Source organism: Brienomyrus brachyistius, chromosome 14 (genome assembly GCF_023856365.1).
Source record: "Brienomyrus brachyistius isolate T26 chromosome 14, BBRACH_0.4, whole genome shotgun sequence".
Classification (NCBI taxonomy): domain Eukaryota; kingdom Metazoa; phylum Chordata; class Actinopteri; order Osteoglossiformes; family Mormyridae; genus Brienomyrus; species Brienomyrus brachyistius.
Genome location: NC_064546.1, coordinates 17,400,332 through 17,413,806, shown reverse-complemented (window position 1 = coordinate 17,413,806; position 13,475 = coordinate 17,400,332). Strand labels below are relative to the sequence as shown.

General features: G+C 53.3%; 1 protein-coding gene across 3 annotated transcripts in view; it reads left to right on the top strand.

Annotated features, from left to right (window-relative positions):
- Positions 1 to 13,475, top strand: part of kif26ab (kinesin family member 26Ab) — a 71,350-nt gene that overhangs the window by 42,800 nt on the left and 15,075 nt on the right. For 2 of the 3 annotated variants that reach the window (XM_048975202.1, XM_048975203.1), the window contains one exon: positions 7,104 to 7,287. In XM_048975202.1, coding sequence (XP_048831159.1) covers positions 7,104 to 7,287 — 184 coding nt within the window. Of the gene's footprint in view, positions 1 to 3,516; positions 4,449 to 7,103; positions 7,288 to 13,475 lie in introns of those variants that run through there. The other variant, XM_048975204.1, reaches the window with a different exon arrangement.

Sequence of the window (13,475 nt, the reverse complement as noted above, 5' to 3'; positions counted from 1 at the left end):
AGTGGTGGTAGAGACGCTTTCTGGAGAGGTGCCTCCTTCTGCCTCTTCCCGTCTGCGTTTCTGGGTTCTGACTGTTCCCCGCCATCCCTCACTCCCTTCATAATAGCCCCCTCACTCTCATTTTGCACATGGTGCTCTCTAAGAACATCACAAGAGATTCGTTGTTTTGGTTCCGGTGTTTGATTAAACTTGAGCTTCCGTTATCCACATGTTTGAAGTCGCTGTCTGTCACATCTCCTGATTGTCCCTATCCGGTGGCACTAGGACGGGAGGAGGGGGGTTAAGTGTGTTCTCAAAGCCTTGTTATAGATCTACCTCACTTTGAATTGGTGACTCTGACATCCAAAGGAGACAGGAGGCTGTGACATCTACTGTCCTCAGCTCTGTTTTGTGTAGTTAAGCCCCAAAGCCCACAGTTACTGGGATGTTTGGGCTTGGCTGCATGACAACATGCACTGTGATACTGTGTGTAATTTGCTGGGTGAGATCTCATCTCCCCACCCCACACGTCCCCTGCTGATTTATTCCTGCATAATGCAGCCCACATAGATGTCCCCCCCCAGGTGTCTCTGGGGGAGCTGTCCCATGCGCATGCTAATGATCTTGTAGCAAGTGCACGACCGGCTGTGCTGCTCTCGCTGTTCCAGGTCATTCCGCATTAGCCGGCAGTCAGGGCTTCCCCTGGTGGGAGTTCAGACCCAGGCAGGGAAAATAAGATGGGTCTGACATTTGTGGCGTTTTCCTTCTGTAACCGGTAACGGCCATTGAGGACCATTGAGGATTTGCTAAAACCTCTAGCACCCTGCAGCTGAACATCTGGCCGGGTTGGGACACCCCCCTCCCGTGTGTGTCATCCCGAAAGCAAGGCATCTGGGTATCGCCTAGACAAGGCAGGGTGATACATCCAGGCATCGCTGTTGAGGAAGCCACTGGTTTTCAGTGAATCACTGAGCTGACTTCAACAAAGATGTTCATAAGTTTAAGGACTATTAGGGGTTAACGCTACCGGCAGTTCCAGGCTAGCAGACCTGGTACCTGGGCGAGAAGATAGATGGATGAGTGGCTGTAAAGATTAATAAGAGGTTTGAAATTCGATAAAGAGGTTCATCTGGAGATTGGAGTCGCTGGCCAGGAGCTAAGAAGGACAGAGATGAGTAGCCCCGCATTTGAGTCCTCTTGGGGTAATGCAAGTGGTGAGAGCCTCCCTTAAATACTGCTGCTTCCCTGAAGCTTCTTTCGGGCCCCCATCCGTCTCACGCTTCAATAACAGTGCAACTATAAATAGGCGTGTTTTGGAAAAGTGTCAAGCAGTTGGCGTTAGATTGATTAGGAGCAGGCTGGTTTTCCTCCAAGGGTCAGGAGTTGAGAAAGTGAAGATTTTTCACTGACTATGTCAAACAAAACACCCAGCCTGCTTTTAGGCTTGGCTCTGCTGAGGGGAAAGGTGACTTCAGTCATGGGCTTGAAAAGCTTCTGTCCAGACAAAGGAACTGCTTGAGGAGCTGTTTATTTTGTCACTGCATGCTAATGTCTCTGACGTCGAGCTGAATCACATCCCAGTGACTGTGCTGAAGATGGTGACATCACGCCGTAGATCTGTGATCTGAAGTCTGTAGCTGGAACAGGCATGGAGGGCGGCGACCCTCCTCATTGGTCATCCTAATAACAACATTAGTTAGTTAGCAGATGACATAATGATGCGAGCTTATGACTCACCTAGTGAAGCTGGATGTATTTGTATATCAACAATACTTAAGGTAATTACAGTAGAGCTCTCCCATGGACTTGATCCCTCTCCTCTCCTGTTCTCCACAGCGCCACCACCTGGATGTTTGTCATTGTCACGTTTGTCCAGCTGCCTGACAGATACTTGTAGAAAATAAAAAGGCCATTACTATTTTATAAAGACTGACTTTTTAAAAAAGAAAGGAGTGCTGACTGGGCAGACAGCAGCTAACTGGGCCGGAGGATGATGGGATCAGGGAAAAACAAAAGGCTGCATCAAGGGTGGTAAACGAGGCTAACGGGCTAATTAGCCCAAAACTGCGTGGTGGGACCACAAGGGCTGTGGAGGCTGGGGGCAGGATGGGGACGGATTCCTGCCAGCGGTCTAATGAGGGGGCCGGGCTGATGACTTGTCTGCGCTGAGGAATTCCTCCTGCTAATTTGACAAAGGTTGAAAAGGGCCTGGACAGATTATTGACAGCAAAGCAATGGTGAGGCTTTTAAAAAGTGTGAGAACTGCTCCCCTACCCTGAAAGCTCCCCCCCCAGCGTTCCCACTCCAGATTGAGATGTCCATTCTCCCCCTCACAAAAGGCTCCGCGATTCCTTTCCCTGACAGCCGCTTCTTGCGATAATCTTACCTGCATTCATTTGTAGGTTTTAGAATCTTTACCGGGCTGCCTGTGAAAAGGACCCCCCTGCCACTTGCCTTTTGGATCCGCCCCTGCTCAGACCCATGAGGGGCGGTTACTGCCACGCCTTTTTTATTCTGCCTGGCCAATCAGCACGTGAGCTGCGGTGGCAATCAGTCATGTGATCGGTCGCCTCATAAATGGCTGCCAACTAGCGCTGCAGCAGTGCAGCTGTTTCGCCCCTAGATGAACTAATAACCACTGACTAGTGAGGTGACCCACACCCCCACGCCTCGGCCAGCTGTAGGATGCAGCATGTACGGTGGAGGAGTCTGCGCTTTACCAAATCCAAAAAACCATTCTGCAGACTGGAGCAACCAAAGCCCAAAATCATAGGAATGCAGCGACGGGAACATATTTACTGAATAGGCAGCAGGGTTCCCATAGCGACTTGCCATGGTTTTCCGGGGGAACAGTCATACAAAAATGGGGAAGACGAGGTGGGGACTGTGGGGCTGGGCTCTCGCCTTTTGGAACTGAGATATGAAAGTAAATTTCATGGGTGAGTTTTGGAGGAGACGCTGCCTGCCTCTTCGCTCCTCAGCAGCCGGTCTGTGAGATAGGCTGGGCAGGGAATGTATCTCTACCAGTTCGGCGCTGGAATTTGCTCTACTGGGATAGAGTGGGCTTGGGGGCCAGGCATGACCTAGGCTTAAATTGGCAGCAGTGGGGATGCTTAGTTCCCCCCCCCCATCCCCCAACCTGTATCATTAGCTGGTTGGTCTGTGTTCCTCCTGCCAGGCCGGCTGTCTATCAGTCTGTCCGTCTGTCTGTCTTCTGACCCTTTGTTCACACCTCCCCCCCCCCCCCCCCCCCCGGCGTGTCTGTCAGACATAGCTGCTGCCTGTTCGTCTCATGCTTCTGATTAACAACTTTGTCTCAGTCATCTGAATGATCTGGCCCCAGACACACAAAGGCGCGCACACACACACACACACACACACACACACACACACACACATGCGCACGCGTGCCCATGCAGGCAGACAGACGGGCAGCCACACTAACCAAATCTCTTTGAAGTCCGAGAGCATATGAAGAGGGGGTTCCTCTGTGTGCGCGGTATTTGCACAGCGGCAGTGCGCGTGCGAGAGCGTGCGCGTGTGGCTCGTTGGCGGGAGGAGAAGGGGCTGTGCCGAGGAGAGAGAGAGAGAGGAGTAGAGAGGGACAGAGAGGGAGACACAGGCGAGGTGCTCAGGACAGCCGCCGAGAGCAGGAGCTCCTTCAGCCGCCCCTGGGCTCCACCTCAGCAGGGATTTTTTCGTACTTTTTTTTTTAAAAAAACGTCTCTTGTGCCTCATCCCTTCTGTTCTGGGGTTTCCTCTTTTTTCACTTTCCGTGGCAGAGAGGGTAGGGAGTCTTAGCTGCAGCCTTTCAGTGGAGGTGAAGAGGGAAGGATTAACGAGGGGAGAGCGAGAGGGAGAGAGAGAGAGAGAGAGAGAGAGGAAGAGAGAGAGCACGAGCGGGGACTGGAGGTGAACAGATCTGTCTGTGTGCTGGAGCGAGCCAGAGGGACTGAGCGCGAGCGAGGAGCAAGGAGCCAGACAGAGAGGAGCGCGGAGGAGCCGAGAGGAGGCGTGGACACCGGGATTACGGGAAGCAGGCAGCTTTGGCGCCCAGGGACGCGACAGGCAGCGAGAGCAGGAGGGAACATGCACCGCGGGGGCTGCCCCCTGCCCTGCTTTGGCAAGCCCACCACCTCGGGGCCACGCCGGGCCCCAGCGCCCTGTGCCTGCTGACGGCGACCCCCCCCCCCCCCCCCCCCACTCCTTTTCCCACGTGCGGCTCAGGGGTGATGTGGCCGGGCTCCCCGTCGGCAATGCTCCCGGGGGTCCTCTCTGGCTGGCGCGTGATCGAGAGGGAAGCCCCCTGACCTGCCCACTGCAAGCTTTTCCCCCTCGCACTGCCTCACATGTGCAGAAATTATGGGATGTGGAGCGAAAGCGCGGCCAAAGCGGATGGAAGAAGTTGAGCTTTCTCAGTGTGACAGCGCGGTTCTGAACACTCAGTAGATGATGGATTGGAAAGAGCTGTAAGTAGACCCCCCCGCCCCCCTCGCCTGCCCTGCTCCGTTTCTTGCTGTCTCACGCTTACTCAGGTGTCGGTCATCGACTTCATGTCGGTTGCCATGCTTGCCTTTATCAGTTTTACAATTCATCATCATTTAATTGCCCTTTATCTGACGGCAGCTCACTCTCTCAGAGTGGGGAGGGGGGGTATTGCCGTTCATGCAGTAGTCTGCATGAGGGGGTGGGGGTTGATATTTGTTCTTCGCATTAGCATCTCTATTCAGGGGTTGCAAAATGAGGTGGGGGGGGGGGGTGAACAGGTGGGCACGTCTCAGTGTGGACGCATTCCACGTAGCGGGAATCGCGGGGGCCCAGACGGGCCAGCCAGGTTGGGGCTGCGCTGCTTTTGGGCAGCCCGCCATGATCCCATATCACCGTGCCGGTCCGCTCTGCAAGCGTGTGTGTGTGCGCGTGCGTGCGAGGGGGAGGCAGGACGGTTAACCTCAAGGTTACACGCTCTGTGGTGAGATGCTTTCACGCCTGTGTGGATGTGTGCGAGGACAGCATCCCCAAGGTTACTCGGGGAGCTGGGCACCGCGATTGTGTCACAGGCTTCTGTCAGTTTGAACGTGTGTGTGTGTGTGTGTGTATGTGTGTGTGTGTTCATTCAAAACCCCACATCAGTTTACATGCCTTGGATACCCAGACACGCAGACACACACACACGCAGACACACACACACACGCAGACACACACCCACCCTCTTACACGCTTCCCCCCGCTCCCCAAGCTCCGTTCCTGGACGCAATAATTGCTCCAGCAGCCGGTACTGCGCTTCCTGATTGTGCGTAAGGGCTGCCGCTCCAGGGGGGCGTCGAATGTGAGAGGGCCGGGACTGTCACTCCAGGAGGCACGGGTGCTGGGGGACGCCGGCAGCCCCCCCCAATCCAAATCGCTTGGAGCAGGACTCTTAATGAGCTCAGGCTGGTTTCACAGAAGCAGCTGGCTCTCTTGGTGAGAGACACACACACATGTTGGCAGGATCCTTTAATCTCACGTCCTTGAAGTCTTACATTGATGCGCACGCACAATTACATGCTCACACACAGAGTGACACACTCACACACTCGAGCTATGATCACAGTTATACTCACTTATATGTACGCTCCCTACACCACACATACTTTGTTCGTATTTAGCCCCCTACCCCTACCCGGCCCTAACCTTAAACATAAATAATCAAAACAAAATGCAAGACTTTTACCATTGTTAGTTTTTTGATTGCAGTCATATATATATATATTTTATATAAAATTGAGTTTCCCCTTGTGGGGATCGAAAAGGTCAAAATAGCAAATTTAATCACATTGTGGGGACATCTGGTGTGAATGAACATGTGAATACATGATAGAAGCCCAACACAGGTTAAATCTGAAGAGAATCTCAAACTCTCACAGGGGGTGTTCTCTCTGCTCCCCCAGTGAAAATGAAATTCCTGTCAATCGCCAGGGTGCCGGTTCGGCTCTGACCCAGGGCCCTCTCCTGGTGCCAGAATGTGCTGGTACTGTTCAGAAGAAGAGCCTGGTAGTGTTGTTGATTCGCTCCGGGCCCCAACGCCAGCAGCGCTTATGGGTGTGACTCACTGCTCCCCCGCTGGGGAATGGGAAGAAGTGCGACCTCCCTGCCCCCCTCCTACACCCTGGTGGGAATACATTCCAATAGCTCTAAATAAATAAAATATGAAATAAAATTCAGTCAGATGTAGCTCTTCACAGGCACTTTACAGACTCTTTGCAGGCGATCAATTTAAATAATACTAGAGGAATAGGGATGTTTTCACGCCTCGGGACGTAGGTAAATAGGCCTGTCTGAAACGGGATACATGGCTTGCTCGCCGGGGGGGGGGGTAATCGGTTATCGGCCTTTTGATGGGGCTGTTAAGGTAACAGGGGCTTCCTCAGCAGCCTCTCCCGCCGCCCCCCCATATAAACATAGCTGTTTTTTTAGTGAAAACCTGAGTGTTACTCTTAGGTTTTTACAATGGGATGACTGAATGTGCGCCTCATTGCATGTGGGTAAGGTGGTGCCACAGTAAGCAGAAATGCCGAGGTGGGGGGGGGGGGGGGCTGACGTCAGCGTCAAACTGAGCGATTCTGCGGGGAACAGGGTGGACGCGGCCCGCGGGTGCGGTGGGGGGGCGGGGCCATGGCGCCGGGCTCTGGCATGTGCGGCGGCACGTGGATCTGCCCGTGCGGATCCCGGTGCCTCCAGCTGGTCTGCGACGTCGCCCCTCCTCTCTGGGGCTTTGTGGTGCTATGGAGACGAGAGGCTGTCGCTTTTCGGAGGGGCGCTGCGGACAGGCCCCTCCATCTGTTAGCTCCGCTGGTACAGAGCAGTGTTTCCCAGCCCAGTCCTTTTAGACCCACAGTCCGTCCATTTATTTGCTCCCTCTCTGCTCCCTGCCAGACAGTCCTCACTTTTACTCAAACCGTGGACCCCCCCCCCCCAATAATTGGTTCCAAATTAGAATGACAGTCCCTCCTTCCCATCATCATAAGGCTCCATTGAATAACATCCTCCTCCTTCGCCTATCCCCCAGCACATTATTCAAAGGTACAACAGCATTTCCCCTCCTACAAGCAGAGCAGCCTAACCAGGCCTGTTCCTCCTCCTCTTAGGGCAGCTCAGAAGCTCAACCTGTCATCAAAGCGTAAGAAGCCGCCGGCACCACTGGCCTTGCCACAGGAGCTCTGCATCTACCCCACCAGCTTCAGCGCAACCCTGCAGCTGTCGCCCCCACCCGCGCCGCCATGTCTGCTCCGCGGTGTGTCCAAGGTCAAGGACAACCCAGGCATGGGCAAGGTAAGGAGATTGGGGGGGGGAAGCGGGCTGGCTGGCGGGGGTGGGACACATATACATGCAGACACCTGGATGAACTGCGGCAGGTGTGGGCCGAGTGAGATTCCGAAATACTGACGGTCAATCTGTGCGGCCAAACTCCTACTATGGAATTCCATGGTTGGGGGGGGTGGGCTTCTTGTCACTGACACAGTGACAGTTTGCTGAGTGGTGGGCGGAGGGGTGTGACATGGATGCCTGGGACGGCAGAGTGCTGGTGCTCAGGGGAATGTTACGTTAGCTGAGGGCCCACATGGGCTACAGGGCGGCCATGCTGTCCAGATGTGGCTGAGGGCCACGGGCCCCCCATTCCCCAGCTGCACCCCACCCCACCACCCGTCCCATGACAGGGTGACATCTGTGCTTCTCACTTTAATTACTTGGTGATTAATAAATATTAGTATAGAACTAATAGCAGACATATGTTCAGGAGTATGAAAGCACATGGGATATATTTGTAGGGGGGTGCTTTTCACTGACTTTTCTACAAAGAATAAATGCGTCTCTTGAGGACACTCCCACCGTGCCCCCCCCCCCCCACATACAGAAGCACCCTTCACCAAGGACCCGTGACCTTGCCCCTTATCAGTCCCACTCCCCCTCGTTTGCGTGACAAATGAATGGTGACAGATGAAATAATTAAAGGATTAGAGAGCGAAGCAGCTCTGTGATCTTGTGTTTGTGAAACTCCTGCTCTATAGAGAGGGGAGTGGTTTGGTTTCCACAGAGCTACTGAAGGCATTGGAGGGGGGTCATGGCTAATTAGACAGATCCTTCAGCCTGTAGTGTTCATCTCGTGTCTTTATTCTGCCCCTTTAAGGAGGCTGCTTATCTGTCCCTCCTCTTCGGCCAGCTCAGCCACTGCAGTATTTTACATGTGCTAAAAATGAAATAAATAAGTGAAATAAAAAGAAATCGATCAACATGAGGGGCCTGTACAGAGTTTATAGGGCCCCTCATGGTAAAGCAAATGTGTTTGGCACAGCAGTGCATTCAGACCATGATTCTGTTTGCTAACGCTGCCGGACAGGACAAAAAAAAAAAAGAGGCTGCTTTTGCACCTTGATAATCCCTTTAAGGAGGCTGCTTTTGCACCTTGACAATCCCTTTAAGGAGGCTGCTTTTGCACATTGGCCATCCCTTTAAGGAGGCTGGTTTTGCACATTGGCCATCCCTTTAAGGAGGCTGTTTTTGCACCTTGACAATCCCTTTAAGGAGGCTGCTTTTGCACCTTGACAATCCCTTTAAGGAGGCTGCTTTTGCACATTGGCCATCCCTTTAAGGAGGCTGGTTTTGCACATTGGCCATCCCTTTAAGGAGGCTGTTTTTGCACCTTGACAATCCCTTTAAGGAGGCTGCTTTTACACCTTGACAATCCCTTTTTTGGAGGCTGCTTTTGCACCTTGGCCGTCCCTTTAAGGAGGCTGCTTTTGCACCTTGGCCATCCCTTTAAGGAGGCTGCTTTTGCACCTTGGCCATCCCTTTAATGAGGCTGCTTTTGAACCTTGACAATCCCTTTAAGGAGGCTGCTTTTGCACCTTGACAATCCCTTTAAGGAGGCTGCATTTGCACATTGGCCATCCCTTTAGGCTGGTTTTGCACATTGGCCGTCCCTTTAAGGAGGCTGTTTTTGCACCTTGACAATCCCTTTAAGGAGGCTGCTTTTACACCTTGACAATCCCTTTTTTGGAGGCTGCTTTTGCACCTTGGTCATCCCTTTAAGGAGGCTGCTTTTGCACCTTGGCCATCCCTTTAAGGAGGCTGCTTTTGCACCTTGGCCATCCCTTTAAGGAGGCTGCTTTTGCATCTTGACAATCCCTTTAAAGAGGCTGCTTTTGCACCTTGACAATCCCTTTAAGGAGGCTGCGTTGGCACCTTGGCCATCCCTTTAAGGAGGCTGCTTTTGTACCTTGGCTTCTTGCTTCCCAATGTCTCAGTGCAACGGAACAGGAATTTTACAACCAGAATCCCAAGGAGACACTTTTGGGTCTCTCCTGTGTTCAATGATTATGGCATAAGGACACACAGCAGGCAGGTAGCGGGAGCCCTGTGCATACCCCCAAATCCCAGCTCTGACGGACATTTTCCATCAGACAGGACAGTCCCTGTTTGCAGTTTTCAGGGTCTGCGGGTCTCAACAGGAAGGGCCACAGTTCCGGCCTGGAAAGGGAGGTGGGATTTACAGGAGTAGCAGAAACGGAGCCTGGTGAGAGCCTTCCCACGGACTGCTCCGGCTCTCTGTGATATCATCTGCTCTTTTCGCTAGAATCTTCTGAAGCGCCACACAGGAAGCACCAGGCAGTGAGTCGGGCACTCAGTGGGGAGGGGTCTTTGCCCATGGCAACGCACAGGGGTCACATGGAACCCAACCTTGGCTCCGTCTAACTAGCCACACGGCCCCTCCCTCTGCCCGCACCTCACTCAGTCCAATAAGATCGGCGTAGTTCGCTTGGAAATATTGACTGTTTACCATCTGTCTCAGATTGGCTTAGGGAGAATTCTTCCGTGTAACGGGGGAACATGGACTACCAAGCACGCCTGTTTGGAGATTAGAACAAAAGTCTGTGTTAATCGGTAAAGCTGATTTAGACATATTTTCAGTGCTGTGAAACGGAGGGGGTCCTGATCTGAGCTCTGATAGGGCAGCCCAAGTCTCTCTTGTGGCCAACCTGCCCTGCTTCTCTATACACATCCTCAAATTATATCAGAAGGACAGTGAGGGCTGCTTCTCACCTTAGATGGCTGGCCCTAGGGCACTAGGGTAGAACGCACTGCAACCAGTGAAGCAGTGAAGCTTTCTTCACTCAGACGTCTCGCCTCCAGCCTGCCCAATGTTGCTGCACGTCACAGACAGTTTATATAGAAGGCGTCTCGCTCATATCCCGCCGCACAGCTGGAAATCTGCTCACGGTTCACCTCGAATGCCTCGGTTGGCTTCCTGCCCCACTTAGGCCTGCGTTGACTACATTGCCTCTATGCCACCTGCTGGCCCAGGTACTGGAACAAGTGTTTGGGGAAGGAAGAGCAGAGGGAACAGCTTCCAGGTTGTGCTTCTCTCACCCGGCCACTTTCAGCCGCAGGACGCCCGCCCTTCCTCTTTGTTTGTCGGCTATTGTTTACGCCGCTATGGAAACTGCCCATTAAATATCCCTTTAATAGAGTTCAGTGAGTTTCCTTCAGAAAATGCAGCACACCTGGCTCAAGTCGCCCGAGAATGACGTTCTGTCGATTTTCTGAGGGCTGACTTCAGGGGCGGAGGCCTCGTTAGCCAACTGCCTCTCCTTGCGAACCGGCCTGAACCGGTCTGACCCCTGATTGCTGAGCTGATTCGTCTTGTCAGCAGATCCCAGATCTGCTGCCTTCTCCATGATGCCTTTCGCTGTTTCTGTGATTTTAAGTAGCTTGGTTTAAAATGTAAGTAGCTTGAATTGCAGGCATCTCAGTGATCTGGCCCTGATACTCTGTGGGGTTTATATAGTAAAATTAAGCTTGTCATACATCCCAATACATCTTATATAGTATGATTCACTAAATACAGATTCTGTCACAATGACAACCTCGGCTCTCTGCAAATGGGGACAGTCCCTTATCTAAGGACCACTCCCAGTTTATTCCCAGTGGATTATCACCCATGTCCGCATCGTTCCCCTGAATGACGCCGGCATCTGTCTGTATTAGTCCACCGTAGTTTTTTTTTCCTCTAATCTGCTCCCCCGTTTTCCTAAGCTGGCCCTGGCACTGCAGAGGGGAGAAGCAGGATGCAGTGAGTGGGGGAGATGGAAAAGATATCCCATTTAATTGGGGGGGTGGGGGGCAGTGTGAGCACCACGCTGTGCACTAGCTGCTGAATGTAAATATACCGACTGCCGTATCGCCGGGGAACAGGAGCCATCCTATACAGGGGCCGGCTTAAATGTCACAGTAACAGTCATTTGTTCAACACATGTACGCGTCCATCAAAATGATACACCCATAGAGGGGAGGGCGCCACTCGCTTTGGGCCCGAGGAACGCCGGCATCCCGCCGGAATCTTGCCAGAATGCAGTCAGTAAGAGACGCTGCTCCAAGCACTGAGGCAGGATTTGTAACAGTATCCACACAGAAGTTGTGCGGGGGGGGGGGGGAGATACCCTTTTGTTTGGGCTCTAACGATGTGGGAAAGTGAAGGGAAGAAAAAACACAGAGGCGTCTGTTTCACTGCCCGTGCGGAAAGGAAGAGTGGGATGCCTGTTTTTCCTCCCTGATGTGAGGCGGTCATTCCCTTTCCATCACTGCCCCCTTTATTGTCCCAGATTGAATTCCTTATCGCTTAATAGCCATAGAGCATCCAGGCTCTAACATTTGGAGGGAGGGAATTGGAGCCCTGTGCACGGACCTCGTGCTGGGCAGCCGAGGAGTGCGTCGTGGAGAGACACAGCCGTCATGTCACGTCTCCGTGGTTATCAGGTGGCTTCTCTCTACTGAATGTGGGCAGGAGGCTCGGAACGCCGGGCCGCAAGTGCGTGTGATTTCCACGCTGGCATGGGAATCTGGCCAACGTGTGCAGGGTGCAGGCCGGATCGTTGCCCAAATGTGGCAGCCTGTCCGAGGTCCTGGGGGGGGGGGGCAGCTGGAAGTTGACTGCAGGCAGCTGGAACCGGATCCGGCTGTCTTCTCAACTGTGGGTCGCAAGTCTGCACAATTGAGAGCAGGTGGGGGGAGGGGGTCTTGGGGAGTGCCGGGGTGCTTGAGGGTTAGGGTTTGTGTTCATGTGAGCAATCGAGAGGGCAAAGGCTGCCCCCTTGTCACAGGTACCAAGGCTTATTGAGCTGGGCTGCCCAAGGTCCGCCTGTCATCTACCTCAACATGAAACACAGCCACATGGCCCAGAATGTACTGTCACACCGAGGAATATGATGATCACCATTATCCTTTATACAAGCCCTCTCTGCTTTATGCTGTTTTTTTTTTTTTTAAAAAAAAAAGAGGACTAAAGTGAACATTTCATAATTTAAATCTTACATTTTGAGAGGAATTTTAGTTGCACCCAAAGTACTTAACTGAAATTCCATCAGGAAATTATCCCGCTGTAAAAATAGGTAATGCTGTTGGACAAGCATGTGAACATTAAACATTATGTAGAAGAAGAGGCGCTCAGGCTGCCTGAGAGAGCGTTTGGTGAGATGGGCCTGGTGAGACGGGCAGAGCGTTTGGTGAGACGGGCAGAGCGTTGGGTGAGACGGGCAGAGCGTTGGGTGAGACGGGCAGAGCGTTGGGTGAGACGGGCCTGGTGAGACGGGCAGAGCGTTTGGTGAGACGGGCAGAGCGTTGGGTGAGACGGGCAGAGCGTTGGGTGAGACGGGCCTGGTGAGACGGGCAGAGCGTTGGGTGAGACGGGCAGAGCGTTTGGTGAGACGGGCAGAGCGTTGGGTGAGACGGGCAGAGCGTTTGGTGAGACGGGCAGAGCGTTGGGTGAGACGGGCAGAGCGTTGGGTGAGACGGGCCTGGTGAGACGGGCAGAGCGTTGGGTGAGACGGGCAGAGCGTTGGGTGAGACGGGCCTGGTGAGACGGGCAGAGCATTTGGTGAGGTGGGCAGAGCGTTTGGTGAGACGGGCAGAGCGTTTGGTGAGACGGGCAGAGCGTTTGGTGAGACGGGCAGAGCTTTGGGTGAGACGGGCAGAGCGTTGGGTGAGACGGGCAGAGCGTTGGGTGAGACGGGCAGAGCGTTGGGTGAGACGGGCAGAGCGTTGGGTGAGACGGGCAGAGCGTTTACCGTCTGCTGCTGCTTCCCGTATACTGGGTTGCGGGTCCCGTTCTGCCCACCGAGCCGTTCAGGTCCATGGGCCTTGTAGGTTAATGCAGCTGATATGTACTGTGGTTTCATAAGGGGGGGGGGATGAATGATGGGAAAAGGACTCCCTGACCTTCAGAGCAGCTAATTTGTTAATGCGAAGAGGATGTGTCCCATGCAGTGCAGTCGCTTGTGCATCCAGCTTAATTGAAGCATTGCTGTGAATTCATTTCAAAGACTGCAGGGGACAGGGGAGCAGGGGAGGGCGGGGCGTTAGCGGTTCCCGACCAGAGGTGGGGAGACTGGGAATGCTACTTAAGGCAGCCACGTCGCTCGGCTTGGCGGTATATCAGGTCTACGGGGTCTCTACGATGGCAGCAT